The sequence below is a fragment of the Lutjanus erythropterus genome, chromosome 13 (genome assembly GCF_056507025.1).
Source record: "Lutjanus erythropterus isolate fLutEry1 chromosome 13, fLutEry1.hap2, whole genome shotgun sequence".
NCBI lineage: Eukaryota > Metazoa > Chordata > Actinopteri > Lutjaniformes > Lutjanidae > Lutjanus > Lutjanus erythropterus.
Window position 1 is genome coordinate 11,288,027 of NC_139329.1, and position 20,198 is coordinate 11,308,224.

At 39.8% G+C, this 20,198-nt stretch overlaps 1 protein-coding gene across 1 annotated transcript in view; it reads left to right on the forward strand.

Moving 5' to 3' along the window:
* elmo3 (engulfment and cell motility 3) overlaps positions 1–20,182 on the forward strand; it is a 29,908-nt gene extending 9,726 nt beyond the window's left edge. The window contains exons 3-21 of the mRNA XM_084734152.1: positions 600–640; positions 746–818; positions 2,821–2,871; positions 3,157–3,326; positions 4,409–4,508; positions 4,629–4,780; positions 6,352–6,430; positions 7,239–7,289; positions 7,402–7,524; positions 8,159–8,281; positions 8,402–8,506; positions 8,830–8,938; positions 9,074–9,210; positions 16,263–16,426; positions 17,484–17,596; positions 17,688–17,792; positions 17,960–18,039; positions 18,123–18,203; positions 18,646–20,182. Of these exons, the coding sequence (XP_084590278.1) occupies positions 600–640; positions 746–818; positions 2,821–2,871; positions 3,157–3,326; positions 4,409–4,508; positions 4,629–4,780; positions 6,352–6,430; positions 7,239–7,289; positions 7,402–7,524; positions 8,159–8,281; positions 8,402–8,506; positions 8,830–8,938; positions 9,074–9,210; positions 16,263–16,426; positions 17,484–17,596; positions 17,688–17,792; positions 17,960–18,039; positions 18,123–18,203; positions 18,646–18,858 (2,070 nt within the window). The 3' untranslated portion in view covers positions 18,859–20,182. The remainder of the gene's footprint in view (positions 1–599; positions 641–745; positions 819–2,820; positions 2,872–3,156; positions 3,327–4,408; positions 4,509–4,628; positions 4,781–6,351; positions 6,431–7,238; positions 7,290–7,401; positions 7,525–8,158; positions 8,282–8,401; positions 8,507–8,829; positions 8,939–9,073; positions 9,211–16,262; positions 16,427–17,483; positions 17,597–17,687; positions 17,793–17,959; positions 18,040–18,122; positions 18,204–18,645) is intronic.
* Positions 20,183–20,198: the final 16 nt, after the last annotated feature.

Sequence of the window (20,198 nt, forward strand, 5' to 3'; positions counted from 1 at the left end):
TAATAATCTGAAAAGCAGCACAACAGTTGAGCATTCAGGAGTGTTGACTTGAATATGAATGGCCATTCTCTACTCAAAATATTTTTATTTTAGATCTCAACCAATCCCGGCCCAGCCATCTCCACTAAAAACATCTGATTGGTCGACCTTCTTGGCTGCCACTAATAACAGAGCAGCCACTGGGTCTACCACAGAACCCAAAGACATTTTGATTGGTTGACCACTGGGCTGACCACTAATAGCAGGATAGCTGGGAGTCAGACATGGAAGTAGTCTGGCTTTTATTTACGTACAAAGAGTGATCTGGGCACTGAGGGCAACATTGTTCAGAAAGCGTTGGGGAGCTCTAGGATTTCCTCTTCTCAGCAAACAAGGTTTGCAGCCAGCGAGAATAGCTGTGGTGCCGTGATCCCATAACAGCATGTTATTACTGAAGCATGCCTTCAGCTCCCTGACAGAGAAAATACTTTGATAGTAGTCTGCTAAGTCTTGTTGTTACAGTATGAGCCACATGTATGTAGCAGGTGTGTGTTTTTTATGATGTGTGAATATATTTGCATGTGTTTGACTACATGCTGTTTTGCTGTGTCTCTATGCAGAAAAAGCCTCTGTCTGCAGTAATAAAGGAGGTGTGTGATGGGTAGGTTGATGATAATGGATCAGTTTTTTATGTCTGTAATGTTTGACATCATTATCGTCCATCTGTATCTATTATTGTCATAGTAATTAATTTGTGTGTGTGTAGCTGGAATCTCCCAGGTCCTGAGAACTACGCTCTGCAGTACGCTGATGGAGTGCAGACGTACATCACTGAATCGGTGAGTCACATCTGTGTACAAATCAATAGTCTGAGCACATCTTGAAGACATTGAACCACAGACCTGAGTCAGACCTTCAGATGTTTCTATGTGCAGGACTAGAAATCTCTATCTAGGCTGTAAAAACGCAGCAGTGAATCACTGAATCACAACGCCATCAGCACTTTGTGACTCCTCTCTACTTTTGTATTGCCCTCAAAACCAAAGCCCAGGGCAGTGTCATTAATGCTGTGAGACAGACTGAAAAAGAAAAGGACAAGTAGACAGAGTCCGTAAAAAATCTTGAAGGTTTGGAAGATGCTTAATTTTTGCCATTATGTTTTCAAGGTTAGAAACGTACTGGAATTTGAATATACTCAACATAATCTGGTGTTTCATCTACACAATCACTCATGTAAACAAAAAATCTTTTAATATTTGAAATGAAACGATCCCATGGTCATTTTTGTCATTCATAGCTAGATAAGTGGCCTGCTAGCCCTTTTCTCTGTAGATTAGCGTTACATTAAATAGTCATTATCAAAACATGCAATCAGAGTGAATATGAACTGGTAATTTAAACAAAGTGACAATATAAATTGAATGCTGTGCGTATGAGGGAATTTGCAATTGCGTTTATAATAACAATTTAAAATGTGATTCTAAAGGCTTCAAGAGAATGGAAAGTTTTGGTTTAGGTACCTTGAAAGTGCTGAAATTCACTCTTAAAAAGCAGTAAGAACCCTGAGTAGAGAGAACAAAAAGAGAAAAAGCAGCTGGAACCACACTCAGCTTCTTGGTGTCAAATGACCTTTTGAAAAGGTTGGCACTGAAGGCCCTCCCCCTCTTTAGGCTGGAGACAGGCCTGCAGAATTCATTACAGTGCCATCAGATAATACAGATAAATATGATGTATTTGTTGTAATGAATAAGTGCTGTGAGACCATCATGAGTGTGCTACTGTTCAGGGTGTGAAACACAGCAGGCTTTTAGTCTTAGCACTACGATTGGTAGTTGGTACAAGGACACTAACGTTCAGACTTTGAAGTAAGTGAGTTTGCAGTTAAGCACAGATGTTTCAGTTTAAGAGCAGTTTCTTGATGAGTCTGAGGAACACTTGGCTCAAACGCATGCAGTGTTATAATGTGGCTATTTCCTGATTTCAACAGTAAACTTTCTCTCTCCTGATACTAATTCCTATTCCTCAGCTCAGGGTTTCTGCAGACACCAAATACAACTACATACCAGTACTGTCTTATTCAGTCAGATCGGCACAAATACACACCAGATTCACACATGCATTAAGTTTACTTAATTAACTACTTTGCTCGGTGAAACTTAGTGTCTAAACTTATCTGTCATTTGCAATACCAATCTAACACATTGGCCTTTGTCAAAGTGGACAAAATGCAAATGTCACCAGTGACCACTAACTTGGGCAGCAAAAATAGGAATCAGTTTTCATCCACTGGTCACATACATGTACTTGCTCTAAACACACTCTTACACTTGTGCACTTTTGCACCCATATGCACAATGTACACATAAAATATGAACTTGCACAGACATACAGTATTCACATTTATATGTTGCATGTGTTACATTTCTTTTCTTTTTTTCTTGTATAACAAGGTTTATCTGTTTATCTTTGTTTTACCCCCAAAATGTTCTAACATGGACTCAACCTTTATATCATCAAACTCTCACATCTCTCTCTGCTACTGAAAGCAAGTATAGAGGCTATACTAAGTACTAGTCATAGCTTTTTTGTCTCTTTATAGGTGACTATATTTGTCGAAGTGTGAAGTCTATGGGTTACTGTATTATTTATGTGTATTGTGTATTGGGCTTTGTGCCATATGTGCGTGAGTGTCTGTGTGTGGCTGACTTATTTGTATCCATCCATACTTCCTCTGCGAGTTTCAGTGGTCTGTATATAACAGTCTGTTTTTTTTTTTTTTTTAGTTTCCAACAGTTTTTAAGTAAGTTTTCATCTGTGTGTGTCTTTGTTTGTGTATTGTAGAATCGTCTGGACATTAAGAATGGCTGCATTCTGCGTCTGACCAAGGCACCGGTGAGTCTGAATCTACCAGCCACGCTCTTTCACCTCCCTCCTCTCACATTCCTCCCGCCCTCTGTCTCACTCTGTCCCTGCCTCGTCACTCTGCAGGGAACAAATTCACCACTATCAGCTGCTGCATTCACAGGCAGTAGAATTAGTCAGCGCTGGTCTGTCACCGCCAATTACAAGTTCCAAAGGAGAACAACAGTGTAATATGAGTAACTAGAAAAGGAGAAAGTTGTTGAGTATGGTATGTGTGTCTTTTTTTGTCTGTTTCATTGATGTTGGTGAATGCAGGGCCGCTGTGCAGAAGACTTGTACAAGGGCATCCAGAGCTCGGACTCAGGCGTGCGATGTGATTCACTGAAGGAACTGGCGAGCGTCTCCACAGACGTGACCTTTGCGCAGGAGTTCATCAGCAGAGACGGACACCTCTTATTGGTCAAGATAGTAGAGGACTCTAATGAGTTAGTACTCCCTGTGTGTGTCTCTGCTTGCATATTTTCCTTCCCTGAGGTGTAATACTGTTCCTCTGATAGACATCAGTGGAGCTGCAGGGTGAAGTGGTTTTCACACATGTAACAGCACATCCTACCCTAGAACAATCAAGGAGGGTATCTGCTGAATGTGTTTATAGACAAACATATTTGATAATATTCTGCATAAATAAGGGTTTCCTCCCATTTGATCCAGACTCCCAGTTCTTTTTCACTTAAAGGAGTAGTACTCATTGTTTGAAGTGCAGTGGTATGAGGTACCTAGCAATCAGACAGCCTTTTCTGAGTGGAAATCACAGTTACGTAAGCCAGATATCGCTCTCTCCAAAACAACCAGACTCCTTAAGAAAAAACAGGAATTTTTCACAGGAGTTGCTGGACTGCTGCTGCCTTGATATGTTACTTTGTTTGTGTTATTGTGTGTCTTTGGTGAAAATGAACTAACCCTCTAAAACAGGGGTTTCCAACTTATAAGCAATGCAAAATCTCTTTTAAAACACAGAAGTCACACAATAACACAAACAAACTAACCAATCAAGGTAGAGGTAGACCAGTAACTAATGTGTTCTGCAAGGTAAAATGACTGATTTTGTCAATTGAGTGTAGTTGGTTTTTGAGTGAGTGATATTTGGCTTATATAGCTGAGGTTTCCCATCAGAAAAGGCTCTCTGATGGCAATGTAAAGCTGTGAAAATATTCTTAAGTATAGCGTAGTGAAGTTTCTGCTGCTGACCCTGTCCAGAACAGTACTTTATTTAGCTTCCAAGCTGGTAGTCCTCTCTGCTTCTCCAAACTGGGAGTCATCTTCTGTAGGCGATACTCTGACTATCGATTGAAACCTCATACAGCCTCAATTCAAGTAATTCAGAGAATCTGATAAAAGCCTGTTAATTTATTTCTTTTGATCAGTTTCCACGAACATGGGTAATGCTGACAAACTTCACTGTAGTGTTCAATGAAAGGCACACGCTGTCCACCAGAATGATATTTGTCAGTGTGTGTATGAGTGTATGGGAATGGACAAAATATTTCTTTCTATGTGTGTCATGCAGGAGTAATGTGATCATGACCCACACACTGACTGGCTTCATGGAACTGATGGATCATGGGATAGTTTCCTGGGAGAACCTCTCATCTGTCTTCATCAAGAAGGTGCTGTATCTGCCACTCTCTGTCTGTCCATTGTTTTGTTTGAGATTTTCATCTGTCACTCATCACAGCTGCACTCGATCTTACTATTCCCACTTCCCTTCCGTCTTCCTCTTCTTTCAGATTGCGGGCTTCGTCAACGCCAAGCCGACCGATGCATCAATACAGCAGGTGTCTCTGGACATCCTGGAGAGCATGGTGTTGAGCAGCCACAGCCTCTTCCTACAGGTCAAACAGGAAGTCACTATGGAGAGGCTCATCGCTCACCTTCAGGTGTAAGTAACAGAGAGATATGGACTGACTCTAAGAAACTAATAAAAAAAAAATGTTGCATGCTGCCACCATTGCTTAATGGATGAATATATTTTTCTTCAAACTTTCTATGTGTAGCACCTTTTCAAGATAATTACATACTTTTTAAGACAGGTTTAATTACTGAATTGAGACTATTACTGAGAAATCAGGACATGTGATATGATATGAGACTGTGAATGACTGAAATGTCTCCATGACTTTACAGAGGGATCATTCTTATTGGGCTACAGTGCACAATCTGTCCATTGCAGTTAAATAATACACACATCCAAAGTCGTTTTCTCAGCCAAATCGTTAAATTGTTGCTATGTTTTGCGAGTCTGTGTCCACCTTCCCTAGAGACACCAGCAAACCAATAACAGCAAACAGTAGGCAGTGCCTTGTATATCCTCTCCTCCCCTTTTTAATTGGCATCATAGGCACAAGGATGTTGGTCCCTAAAAAGAATTTAACATCAGTAATAAGGAACTGGTTTGGAGTTTCCAAAACCGACACAGTGCAAGCAACACTTATTTGTAATGAATAAGGGTAAAAGTACAGGTCCTGGAAATCCTTGAAAACACTTGAATTTTAATGTAGTGTTTGGATATTGGATACTTGAATCACTTTTATAAGAAATCACTACCTGACTATTTGTTTCTTTTTTTAAGATAAAGAAATAAAATAAGTTGGATATTGGCTCAGTTGTGTTGTATAGGATGCTACAGGTGACAGGACAGGAGACATTTTCAAACATGAAACTTTGTTGTGTTTTCTTTTCATTTGTCACCCTTCTGTAGAATGAAATCATTAAACAGACACTTCTTTATAGCACAATAATATTGGATTCAATGTGATGAAAAAGAAAATAATTATTTTGAGTATATGTCATTTAAGGTGCTGGAAGAGCTTGAAAAGTACTTAAATATGACTCTGTAAAAGGTGTAGGAACTAGGGCTGCAAGAAACAATTATTTTCATAGTCGACTAATCAGTCAGTTATTTTCTTGATTCATTGATCAATAGTTGTTTGCTCACTAAAAATGATAATAATGTCCATCTTCTTTTTTTTCTTTTTAGTTTTGTTATCTTGTAGGGCTATAATTTTAAATAGGAAAATTAGTTTGGTTATACTCTTCAGTAACTTGCAAAATAGTCCTGCCTGAAAGAATTATGATATTTTTGCCATATCACTCACTCCTACTGAGAAGATGATCTATTCATGTTTGGTGAAAGTGAAAGAGAAAACAAACTCAGACAGAGTGGCACTTCTGTAGGGCGGGTAGGGTTAGGAGTTGATAAGTAACAGCATTGTCTTTGTAACGGGAAGTTTTAAAGTATATAAAACATTAGTGCTGATAATACTACTGTCGCTGCATTTGTTCACGCCAAGACTTCACGTAGACATAATAAATTGATTTGAGAAGTGAAACATTAAAAGCATAAGCATCCTGAAATCTCAGCCAGTTTTCCTTCCTGAACCTGCAGCTGTGGAACATTTTATACTGTGTGTTTGTCTCACACTTGCCTTTTTCTTCTCTGTCATCTTTCAGGACCAACCAGCAGATACAAACCAAAGCCATGGCCCTACTGATGGCACTACTACAAACAGCCGGGGACTCAGACAGACAGGTACTGCTGCCGGCTGTTTCTCACTTTCTAACGCCCTTTTCATCAGCTTCCTCTTTTCGTAGCTATTCAAACTTCGAAGCATGCAGGCAAGTAGATATTTACTTTGTTTCAGGGCCTTCCTGAATGCCTCTTACTTGCAGACAGAGGTGCCTGCAGCTAGAAATCAGTGTGTGTGCATAATTTTTCATCACTGATGTTTTTCATCTCCAGTCATATTAACACTTTACTGTGGTGCATTCATGCACTGATGGGAAGCTTCTATATCCTCTCCTGAGAGTGCCATGCATATGACTTGGGATAGAAGCTGGTTATTTGCACCAGCAGGCCATTATTGTACATGCGAGTCAGAATCCTGCAGACAGACAGTTGGAAGTGACCCATCTATCTCATTCTGTCTGCTCATCTCAGTGTTTCTGCAGACAGTCGAGGCTTTCTGTCCCTCTCTTCTGTTTTTGCTCCTCTCTCATTGTACGGACACAGTCCCTTCATTCAGCCCTGTATCTCCTTTCTCTCAGACTCTCTTTGTTACTCACACACACTTCCTCACTTTTACAGTAGGTCAACAAACCCACCCTTCTTATCAGCAAATTAGTCCTGAACAAAGTGAGGTTGGGTTAGAGATGCATGTACCAGCAAGAGATGGTTTCGTCATAGAGGTCAAAGTCTCACACACTAACCCTCGTCCCGCCCAGTAATCAGTTACTGGCACTATATCGCCACACCATGTTAGAAACGTGTCATTGCACCACAGTAGCACATTTTACTAATGGCAGCTTTGGTCTTGTGTTCTTTGTCTTCTGTTTTCCAGGAAATGTTTGCATTTCTGAATAAGAAGAACCTCCGTCAGTACATTTATAAAGTAAATTATCTCCTTATTTACATTTACATTTCATGTAGTTTTCTGTATCTCAGTGATAAGATGATTCAAGTAGACCGTGGCCTTTTGAAGACAGTTGCACATTTTGTTGCAGAACATCATCCACAGTTCTGGCTCAGTCCAGGACGAGATGGCCCACTACCTCTATGTCCTACAGTCCGTTACCTTGAATCACCTGGAGCCTCGCATGAGGACGCCACTGGACTGTTACAGCCAGGTGAGTTATAACACGATGTAGAAAACTACTTTTTCTTAAATGCAGTTTTTGTTTTTTAATTTTGGCATTAGATAATTTGATTTCCTAACTCTGCAAACGCCCCTTATCATCAGTTCCCCACTGCCCATAGATTGTTAACAACTAAATTGCAGTAATTCCCAATGATCACAGATCTACCCCAAAACTTAATCAGCTGTTCACTGGCCCAACGCCAGCTTGTTTTTTTTTTTTGGGCAAATTTTCTTAATCAGGGTTTCCACAGGTCCTTAAAAAATCTAATATCCAATAATCTGAATTTTAGGCCTTAAAATGCCCAGTGTCATGGGTACAAAATGAAACTAACATGGAACCAGTAACCTCTAATGCAGACTGCAACCCAGTCAGAATTTTTCAGGGCACACATGGTTTCATGCCGCACCTTTCATTGTGGAAAGATCAAGGTCTCACATCAAGTGTATGTATGAAGATAATAGCATGACAGAGAAAGTAGTAAAATACCAGTACATATTTTATTACAACCCTGGTTTATTGTCTGTTAGGATCAACAAAATAACAGTTTGAAACACTGAAAACACTCAACATTCATCTCTGTACTAAACGTCCACCTTTTATCTGCCCCTTCCCGTCACTCCAGGAGCAGCGAGACATCCTTCACGGTTTACGTCAGGCAGCGTTTGAGACAGAAAGCGAGAACAGTCTGAGCCACGAGAGGCGACGCTCGCTCTGCGCCAAAGAGTTCAAGAAGTTAGGTTTCTCTGTAAGTGACTGCTGTCAGAGGTTATTGTGTAAGGCTTCTGCTCATTATTATCAATACTCACAGTTATAATCCTTTTCATTTTCATATGACTATGATTAATGTTTGATCATTTCCTCTCAGAACAATAGTAACCCTGGTCAGGACTTGGTGCGAACGCCTCCTGGTCTTCTAGCTTTGGACACCATGTATTATTTTGCTGCACGCTATCCTGATGCCTACAGCAGGGTGAGTCTGATTTATCTGCTGTTCATTTGAGAATTTGATGAGCTCTCAATTTAAAATTATATTTCTGGTACAATAAAACATTTGGCAATATTAATGCTAGCATCATGTCAACATCCTAGAGCAGTAAGTCACCAACCAATTTGAGATGAAAAAAAATCGCTTCATTAAAGATATATACAGCTTATACATGTTTCTTTACTGACTGTTGTAAAATTGCATATGAGCATGTTATTATGGTCTGTGTAAACTTATGACCAAGCAAAGTTTAATTTACAATGCTTATAATTAAAGGTTAATTTGTTTCTCTCTCCCTGTTTCCTCAGTTTGTCCTGGAGAACAGCAGTAGGGAAGACAAACATGAATGTCCATTTGCCAGGAGCAGCATCCAGCTCACACTCATTCTGTGTGAAATCCTGCGCATTGGAGAGCCTCGTAAGTTAACCTCCTCAAACCTGTTAAGTGTCATAATTTTGTCTGGAACCTCAAGTCAAACTGACTCTAAAACTGCCCATGTTGCATCGTGTTGCCTTTGTCTTCCTTCTGCTCCATCTCACCCTCCGTTCACAGCTTCAGAGACGGGATCTGACTACCACCCAATCTTCTTCAGTCAGGATCGGCTGATGGAAGAGCTTTTCTGTGTCTGCATTCAGCTGCTCAACAAGACCTGGAAGGAGATGAGAGCTACACAGGAGGACTTTGACAAGGTACGAAGGAAACGTGTTTGTTTTCTTGCTGAGAGTTTGATGAGAGGATCACTCTCATGTCTGAATGGTGAATATGCAGCTTAAAGAAGCTCTCTGACCTTAGGAGAGTCTGGCTAGATGTTTCCCCCTTATTCCAGTCTTTGTGCTAAGCTAAGCTAACTGAGTACTGACTCGAGCTTCATATTGTAACATACAAACATTAGAGCAGTATTAATCTTCTCATGTATCTCAATAAGAAAGCAAAAAAACATATTTTCCCAAATGACTCTTTCTAGTTCATGTTAATATGAGGTATGATGAACAAAAATCAAAAGATTTAAGGATCCAGTGCTGGGCTGTTTTGCTTCAACATTATCTCAACACTATTTATTTATGATTATGACATTATTTGCACTTTTAAAGCACATCTTAGTACATACTGTAAATGCACTGAAAGGGTGGACTGCATTTCAGTTGTACTGCAGCACTGTCCCGATATGTCTTAATATCCACTCCGGAAAATCTAATGAAGACCCAGCAGGAGGAGAGCTGTGTTAAAAGGCAGATGATTCAATTTGTCTGTAAAACAAGCTGTGTTTTCTGACATACTGATGTAAAAAAGTGGTCTTTGCCCAAAGATACAACAAGAAAGCTCTTATCTGTTGCTGAGGGGTCAAGTTGAATTCCTTGGATGCACAATTTTTTATGTTCAACAAGTCAGTTGTGACAGGGTGAAGGTGCATCAGGGCCTTCCCACAGCGACAGGAAAGATTATGGCTTTGTTAACGGAATTTTTTATGCTCTGCAGTTCCCACAGTCACTGCACCAACAAATAACTGTTGAATTGCTGGTCTAGCATGGCTCAATAGTGCGCCAATTGTTGCTGTGTGTATAAAAAGATGACACAGGCTATTTCAGATCCAAGCTTACCATGGCCAGAACAGGCCCGTTTACTGCAAATCTTGCAAATAAATCCCATGATATGGCAACACTGTGCTTCTCATTGAGCTTTTGGCTACAGTTGTGGTTTTCAGCTGTTATGTTGGGAAGCCCCACCTATAAATACACTTCCAGAAATTATGAAATGATGATGAAATGGATCACTGCCGTGTATCCACCCAGTGTTTCACTTCTTTAATGCATGATTGTCTGTCAGGGACTCAGCTGCAATGCAATGATTTATTCATTCTGTAATTTAAACCCTTAATTTGTTCATTATTATTAATTTTGATTTAGCTTTAGTACTTTGAAGAAAATGCCATTTAGTTTTACTGATATTTTAGTCATCTGAACTGTTAGTTTAATTGACTAAATATCATCCTCCTTTCTCCCATCATATTACATGCTATACAGCATTTCTTCAGATGTACATTTTTCTTTTTGTTGGGCATTTTTTCCAATTTGAGGACAATCAAACTTCTGACTTATTATCTTTAGTGCATCAATTGATTTATTTTTTTATTTTACACACTGAGATTAGCAAATCTTGGTCATTCACTTCTCTAATCGGCACGGGACAGTGGTGGTTTCTTTTAGCTTGTACTGTATTTCGAGTTTAGTGAAAACAGTCAGTGTATCATCATTTTACACACCAGCTCAGGTTACCCAATAAAATAATATTAACTTTAAAAACAACTTTTGCATGAATTTTGGGATGATCCTTCTGCAATTGTTGCTTCAGGTTTGTTTTGTTTTTACTGGAGATTGTCTATCCATGCAGTTTAGAAAGGCTTTTCTCCCAAGTGTTTACATTTCTTTTATTTATAAGACCTGCAGCCCAGTGTATGCAGGTTGACTTCTCGCATAGATCAGTACTGTCCAATTGTGTGCATATAACCTCCCCACCAGTCAGTTTTTGTCATCATAAATTAATTTTTATGTAGTTAATTGTCTGTTTTCATCAGTGAAAAAATGTTGTTGATGAAAACTGACAAAAATTGTTAGTCAACAAAATTAAGACAGATTTTTATCTTGCATATAATGAGTCATATATAAAACTGAGTCTCATCAGCTCTGAATGAAATTTGTCAGGTATGTTAAGGTCCTCAAACAAATTAAAATTTAACTAAAAGACAAGCTCCTCCAGACACACAGAGTTCAACTTAAATGAGAGCCTACTGAAAGAGTTTTTATGGTGCATTTGTGTAAGTTTGTACTTTTGTGTCTCTGTATAGGTTCATTCTTATGCTAACCGTCCCTGACCCCTACAGATACAGATGCAGATTGACCCTGCATTTAGGAACACACAGCTACCTTAAAACCACAATGTAGTACTTGTACTGTGGTAATGGGTTGAGTCCAGCCTTCAGCAGCGGGGCCTTGTCAGGGAGAAATATTGAGAGTCCAACCGTCCTGAAAAGGAGAGCGGTGGAGCTTTTGTCCCAAGCCACATTTCAACATCACACACAACTGTCCATCATAGACAAAGTGCTCTCCTGATAGTTGTAAAACTCAGTGACCTTTTGGCCTTTCGGGATCGGGCCAGTGTCCTGAGCGCCAGGCCAGCAGACCGGTCTTTTGTTTTTGCTTGTGGCCCCCTACCCAGGGTGCTTTGGGGCAAGGACAAAGGGGCATTAGGTGGACAAAGAGAAGCGTGGTAGGCGGCAGAAACAGAGGGAGAAGGAAATGAGGAAAACAAAAGCGCTCAGGGCATGAGCAGTAATTACACAACAACAGAGGGAACCTAAAACCTCTGGAAACAATATGAGAGGGAGGGAATGAGAGGGTTGGACTGGAGCGAGCACAGTGGAGGAGAAACTAAAGGAAAAAAGAGGTGCTGGCATGTTATCTCACATATTTAGGTTTCGTTAGTAAGAGATTTATTTGGAAGTATTTTGTTTGTGCGTGTGAGACTCCAACACAAACACTCCTTCCATCCAATCACGTGCGTGGATCTGTGTAGCTCTCTACACCCCGTGTGATAACGGTCATCCTCCACAAGTGCACACACACACACACACACGCACATTGAGGCACACATTTAGCATACATGCACATGCTGCAGGGTTTTAGGGAACAGGGACAGCTGCCAGTCATCGCTCCTATTGGCCAGTTCAGCTAAATGGCAGAGAGGCTGGACAGGGGGGTGGGGGGTGGTTGTGCATGTGTGTGAGAGTATCAGGGTGTCTGTTTACAAAACACCCACAGGACTGCACCTCTCCTGTCATGTAGGTGATCTCTGTGTCTCTCTGCCTCATGCTCACCGCTCGTCATCCCCGTCACTTTTCTCTGATTGTTGACGACGGGTGGAATTCGAAGGTCGGATTTAAATATTTGCCCAAATAGTCAGTCAGCCCAGAAGGAAAAAGATGGAGGTAAGGTTGTTTCAAGTATTATTTCTTGGTTGGACTGTGCATTAGTTTCATATTTGTTTGTTACTGATTATTTTAATTGCTGAAAGTATTCAGATCTTTTGAGTAAAAGGTCAAGGTAGAGGTAAAGGTCATGCATTGAAAATCTTATGTAATAGAAGTACAGAAATATTAGAAATAAAACATACTTAAAGTACCAAAAATAAAAGTACTTATCTTGCAGAATGGCCCATTTCAGAATAATATATATAGTGTCAGTGGATTACAGTTATTGATCTATTAATGTGTCCCTATTTGGAAGAACCCAAGTGTAATACAAGTACTTCTAAATTGTAGTTAATAACAGTACTTGAGTAGATGTAATTAGTTCCATTCCACGATTGATTAATTTAAATGGGCACTCAGTAACAAATTTTTTAGGTGTAGACAGAATGTTGATTTTTCATCCATTCCCCAAATACATTATTAAAAAAATGACATTTAACAGCAGAAAAGATTTATAGCATGAGAGTTAAGATGACATAACAGTATGAAGTGGCTTGTGTCTGAGGCTCGTGTCATGTGAAAGTTGCTGGACATTGAGGTTATTTTGGCTCAAGGGGCTTGAGCAGCGAGTCACAGTGTGAAACTCTAGCTGCTTGTTTTGTGTCCCTGCATGTTCACACAATCTAGGATGACAGTCTGGATTTCACCGTCTGCACCTCCACTGCTGCCAGACAGAGAGGCTCGGTCATTCTCTGTGGTTGTAAACCGTCTGGTCACATTAAAAACACTCGTCACATGATAACAAGCCTTATCAGATTGTCATGGGACTGAGATTTGCTGCTTTTGATTTTAAGGTAGAATCAGTGTGATTTGTCCAAGCTGTTCCTAAACGCACCCTTGAGTCTCATTTCCTGGAAGCAAAATAATGAGAAAATAAGGAAATACAGGCAGAGGGCAGGGTCTCTACAGGTACAGACACCACCACATGCTGCTAGTGGGCCATAAATGATGATTGAAAGGGATTATGCTTGAGTCTATACATTACTTTGTGGCTAAACACTGCATATTATGCCTTTAATGTACGTCAGTTTCTTGTTAGCAGATTCTTTGTTGTGCTGAGCACAGAGAGAAGTGTGGACAGAGCTGCACTGAATTGCTCAAATGGCACTTTAGTCACTGATTGTTCACAATCAGTCAAATTGGGTGTGAGCAGGAATGATCTAGGTCAGCAGAGTGTGTGTCAGAGAAGCGAGAACAGGACATATAGTGCTGGACTTGGCTCAATCTATAGATTTAAATATAGATTTTCTGCTATTTACAACTGAGGTACATATATTGAAGGGAGCTATGGATTTTACACATATGAACGCAGTGTGTGACCAACTGCCCTGACCTCTTGTTTCAGGGTAGCCAGGGTCACCCCCCGTCCCTCTGTGTGAGCTTCAGCTAATCAAATCATGCGTAATGCACACACACACATAAAATCACAACAAACGCTGAGTCAGTGCTACAACAGTTCAATCTGGAAGTGGAGTTTTTTTTTTTTTGTTTTTTTTTTCAGACTTAATTTTTGCTTTTGTTTTGTCTTTTTTGACAAAACTGCAACAGACAGTGCAGTGACAACAGGCAGGGTCACCATAGGTAAAGTGAAATTATTAACATCATGTAAAATAAAAATGAAATGTCCATGATTGTCCTTTTAATCCATGACTTAGATTCATGTATAGTCAGGGTATTTATAAGCAGGGAGATGTCTCCCACTCATTCATAAATTGAATATTTAAGAAAAGTACAGAGGAAAATACATCAGAATTCTCCAAATAAAATAAGTATATAAAGAAATAACTTCAGATTCAAATGAGACTTGATTTTTTCCCCCCCTGTATTTAGTGTTATTAGAGTAAATTGTTCCATAGCATACATTTCTTGAACTACATCTGTGCACTCAGGGATTGTAGGAGACTCATACCACTGCCATTCCAGGTTATTGCTTATTACCTGTTAGTAATTTATGCAACAAATATCTGTCCTATTTTTTTTTTCAGCTCAGGTGGCACATTTCCCAAGTACATAACACTTAAATTAAAATCAAGTTCGCAGCCAATTATTGATCTGATTTGAATCACCACATCTTAAAAATTAGTTTTTATGTTAAATGTGTGTTTGATTTTACACCTGGGGTTAACACGAACTTCTAAAGATGAACCCCATAACTGCTCAGTAAAATCACATCCCAGTTTATCCATCATTGATTGCACTAATTCAGCTTGGTTGGCGTGATGGTGCTTGGGGGGGTGTTGCAGATAATTGGGTTGATAAAGAGCTTGCTGATCAATGACTGGCCCCTGTGGTGTGAGTCAGACAGGAGGAGTCGGCTCTTTAACTTCAAACTGATAATAAAAGTGGGTGGGAAAATAGATGAATGGTCTGGAGGGAAGAGGTGTGGTTGAGAACGAGTAATGAAAGAGTGGATGAGAGGAAGTGAAGTACTCCTGATCTGTTAATCCTCTATCTTATCTATCAATCCATGGACCAGGTTGTGGTCTGGTAGAGTCAACAGAAGAAACTTCCTCATGTGGGTTTTAAGGGTCAAAAGGTAACGGTTGGGGGCTTTTATAGTGTTAAGTAAAATGGACTAAAAATAAAATACTAAAAGCTGTTCCAGGTATTTCCTGTATCTCCTTAAATTCTTCTGTTCTTGGTCAGTTTTGTCCTTGAACAAATCAAAGTAATAAGACTCCTGATTGGCTACCTGTAACACGGCTCTATGCAAAGCAGAAGTTCACCTGAACTTCTGCAAACGAGAGCATGGCAGTTCATGGCAACGGTATCTCTGATTAAATTAATTTGGACCTTTTAAAGGGTCAGTTCACCCAAAATCAAAAATACATATTTTTCCTCTTGCCTGTAGTGCTGTTTATCCATCCACCTTGTTTTGGTGGGAGTTACTGTATTTTGGAGATGTTGCCCACAGAAAAAAAAATTACACTTGAGAAACTCAACAGTAATGTTGTAACCTGGTTTCTCAAGATAATCAACATTGTGGTGAGCAGTTCTGTGTAGGAACTATTTTCTCTCTATTGATCTTCACCCACTAACCATATCATGGTTCAGAAAGAAGCGTGTATCATGGTTGAGAGGCTCGCACTCGTGACAACATGGATTGTAAACACTAATGGCGTCCTCTTTGGCTGCACTGTAACTTCTCTGAGAAAAACGTAGCTGTGATACGGGTGGCAGGCGTAGTTGGGTAGAAAGAAAATAGTTCCTACATGACACTGTTCACAATAAGGTCTGTTTGCCATTTAGTCCCATTATATGTAAGAAAAGGCAGACATCTCTCCAAAAGTAAGAAACTCACCAAAACAATCTAGATGAATAAATAAGAGGAAAAATATGTATTTTTGATTTGGGGTGACTTGTCCCTTTAGCCACATCTCACAGTCTGTCTTTCTCTGCTGCTTGGACAAATGAAACTTGTGTAGAATATAATGTGTCACATGAGCCACCCACAAAAAAAAGAGACAATAAAATGAAAGGCAAAATAGAAGAAGAAAAATTGTTTTTTAAGTTGGTTGTAAGAACCAGTCCAGACAGGAGTTATATTAACACTGTAACCACATACAGAAGCTCTGTTTTGGACAGCAACTTCAACACAAAGGCATCTCTGAAATAAGGGGATATGTTGGTACGGGAGAGCTGCATGGGACTCAGACCAAACATGAATACAAGTCAGCCAAACTCAACTGAACCCTGTCCCCATGTGTCCATTCACAGGTGATGCAGGTGGTGAGGGAGCAGATCACCAGGACGTTGTCCAGTAAGCCGACCTCCCTGGAGCTCTTCAAGAACAAAGTTAATGCCCTCAACTACAGCGAGATCCTCAAACTGCGGCAGACAGAACGGCTGCACCAAGAGGAGACTCTTGCTCCACCCGTACTGTGAGTAACAGGATGTTTACAACTTCTCGTTGCTTTATTTGATTAATTTGTTTCTGCTACATGGCTGAAGATGTCCCTCTGTACAGCCAGTCGTGTTATTCTCATATTGCGTCCTAAAATCCACAGTGTCCATATGAAGCACAACAAAGAAAATCAGATGATTTCAAAGATTGATCCCCAGACATGAAAACATTCTTGAAACTAATTGTTTTGCTCTGGAAACAATTAAAATTATGATCAGAGCAAATACCAGCTGAGCTGAGGGGTGAGAATGAACTGCTCAGCTTTCACTTTCAGCTGCCACACAGTGTTCAGGGTTTGGTTATGTAGGTCAATCTAAAGCAATAACGTGTGTGTAGCACAACCTGATCAGCTGCTCCATTGACGACTCCAGATAGTTTCCACCCGTATGGAACCAGCTGACAAGTCTGCAGCTCTACTGTTGTTTATTATGCTGCTGTTTGTCACTAAACACTGAGTGTAACAGTGTGTTGATGACACTTTAAGGGGTCATTCATGCAGGTTGACTTTACTGTCTGAAGGTGCTGTCCACGCTGTGGATTCCCATTTGATTTAATGATGAAGAAAATGCTGATTATTGTCCTGGCAATATTTTTACGTTGCCTTTTATGGCTTATGTTGAAGAATATGCTGCAACAATTAGCTAATTAATCCAGTAGTTGTCAAATATAAAATTAATCACCTACTATTTTAATTATTGTTGTCAGTTGTAATTTTTTAAGAAAAAATGTCAGAATTCTCTGGTTTTAACTTCTAAAATGTGAATATTTTCTGGTTTCTTTAGGCCTCTATGACATTAATCTGACTATTGTGGACAAAACAAGACATTTGAGGATGTCAACTTTGGCTCTGAGAAACAGTGATCAACATTTTTGACCAAACAACTAATCTTTTAATTGAGGACATTGTCAATAGATTAATTGATAATGAAAATAATTGTTAGTTGCTGCTGTAGTGGTGAGGTTTCAGCTGTGTCTGTTAAAAGGGGATATAACTACAACGTGACAAAGCATTTTGTTGTGTTTTCTATTTCCAGCGAGCTCAAGGAGCGCCTGAAGCCAGAGCTGCTTGAGTTGATCCGCCAGCAGAGACTCAACAGGCTGTGTCAAGGAACAATGTTCAGGAAGATTAGCAGCCGACGCAGACAGGGTGAGACGGCACACACACACAGCCTTTAAAAAAAAAAGAAAGCAGACTGTGTCTTGTCTGGCTAACCTCAGTGATTGCCTGATTTTCTCAGATAAACTCTGGTACTGCCGCTTGTCACCCAATCACAAGATGCTTCACTACGGTGACGTGGAGGAGGACATGGACAATCCACCAATCGAAACACTGCAAGAGAAGAGTGAGTTGAAGCTGGGCTGGGGTTCAGCAAATGAAAAGATTTACAGCTTGTCTATATTGGGATGAAGCAAACAAAAATTAATCACGAAAATAAGAGTCCTGATTTATTGATGCATTATTGAATTAAACAAGATTTTCTCTGTTCATGGTTCCTTTTCTCTCCCTCAGTTCCAGTAGCAGATATCAAAGGCTTGCTGACGGGAAAAGACTGTCCTCACATGAAGGAGAACAAAGGCAAACAGAACAAGGTAATCAGCGCTTCGTCTTGTCAGGTTCTGCTCATGTTCACCTCCCGTTGGTTGACGTCTCACTGTTTGTTTATGTCCTGCAGGAGGTGCTGGACCTGGCATTTAGCATCACATATGATGTAGAGGAGTACAGCCTCAACTTCATCGCCCCCTCCAGAACTGATGTGAGTCTTGCTCCAAACTTACCCACAAAAAATCCAGAAACTTTGCCTCTGTACCTTCACTATCTCAGTTTCTTCTTTTCTGTATGGAAGCACATTTCCACCAACGTGATGGGAAAAAAACAGATCCTATAAGTCATTATAACGAGAAAGTTTCTCAAAATAATGACTTATGTCACACATAATGAGTTAATTATTTCAAAATAATGAGGAATTTCCTTAAAATAATGGCTTAGTATATCAAAATAATGAAAAACTACAGTAATTTGAGAAATTTCATCATTGAGATACTAAGCCATTATTTTTGCTAATATTCCTCATTAAAATGACTTTCAGGATCTTTCTTTCATCACACTGGTAGAAGTAGGTTTCAATTTTTCTGTGCATTATAATGTGCATTAAGGATATAAACAGTATACTGAGAGGCTTCCTCTGTCTCTGCCAGTTCTGCCTGTGGACAGATGGACTAAGCGTCCTCCTGGGCCGGGAGATGAGTAGTGAATCCATGCGCAGCGAGCTGGAGATCCTCCTCTCTATGGAGATTAAACTCCGCCTCCTGGACCTTGAGAACGTTCCCATCCCTGACAGCGCACCAGTCGTCCCCAAACCACCAAGCAACTACAACTTCTGCTACGACTTTAGCCAGACTGAGCAGTAGTGTGTGTGTGTGTGAGTGTGAGAGAGAGAGCATTGGCTAGAGTGTGTGAATGTGTAAATATATATATATATGTGTGTGTGAGTGTATGTCTGAAATAAGAGGCATGTGTGGTAAGAGCTGACCTGTGCATCCATGCACTTATTCTTATAACAGATTTATAACCTCGACATTAAATTCTTCTTCTGTGTTTATCCAAGTGAAACAATGAACAGAAGAAAACCTGCGGACTTTAAACTACAATAGTGTTTGCGGGCGTGCACTGCTACTAGATCACTATTTGACTGTACTAATGCCGCATATTATCACTGCTCACCTTGGAGAGATTTTCTTTTCCATCAGTCTCTCTATTCACAATTCCTCGTCCTCCTCCTCAGCTGTCTGGAAGCTGCGACACAAAGCTCCAAAAACAACAAAGACTTGGAAAAATGGGATTCCTCTTTTACTATGCAGCCACTCAAGTAACGGTACTTTAATTTTGTAATCATTTTATATTTCTAAATATATCTAAAATGGTGTATGAGACATTGAATCTTCCTGTGTGTGGGGAGGTTTATTACTTGTTGATCTTTGTTTTAAAATGCTGGTTGTTATATTGTTTTTTCGTTTTTTTAAATGGGCATTAACTAGTACACAGTGCATTCTCCAGATTGTGGTACACATTAGACACATTTCCAGCACATGAAACATGCACCATGTTTGCAGTGTTGGACAATATTTGGCTTAAATATACTTTCAGGTAGCCACCTTTGTACGGATCCCTGCAGCTCACTATGATTACTGTGGAGTGAAGATGCTCTGAAAGCTCTGTGCGACTTTTCTTTTTTACAGTGGTGCAGAGCTACATTAGGTACAAAACTGACTTCTTTTTCTCTTTTGGTTTTTAACAATAGGCAATAACTGCCGTAATCAACAGTTTGATAATGGGGAAAAACTTGTAACAAGTTTTCAATCCAACCAGCAATCATCCCAGTAAATCTGTAAGATACTGTGTGCAATCAGTGATCTTTTTTATCTTGTAACAAATCCTGAATTAATTCTAGAACTGATCGAGTTTATACAAGGTACTTTATAATACTATGATGTCTCACTCAGAGGTGACATTTGAAGCAGCTACTTAAGAACTGACGCAGGTCTACAAAATCTGTGTTTGAGTGTTTTCTGCCATTTCTATTTTGCTTGGGGTCATTTCATTTCAGCACAGTCACAACTGTCTTCTGCAGTGCATTCCTGACACACAGCCCTCTGTGATAAACATTCACTTTGAATCATGTGCTTTGGGTGACTTCACATGAATAAACTGATTTATATTGAGAGAAAAGAACAAGCGTGTGTGTTTTGCT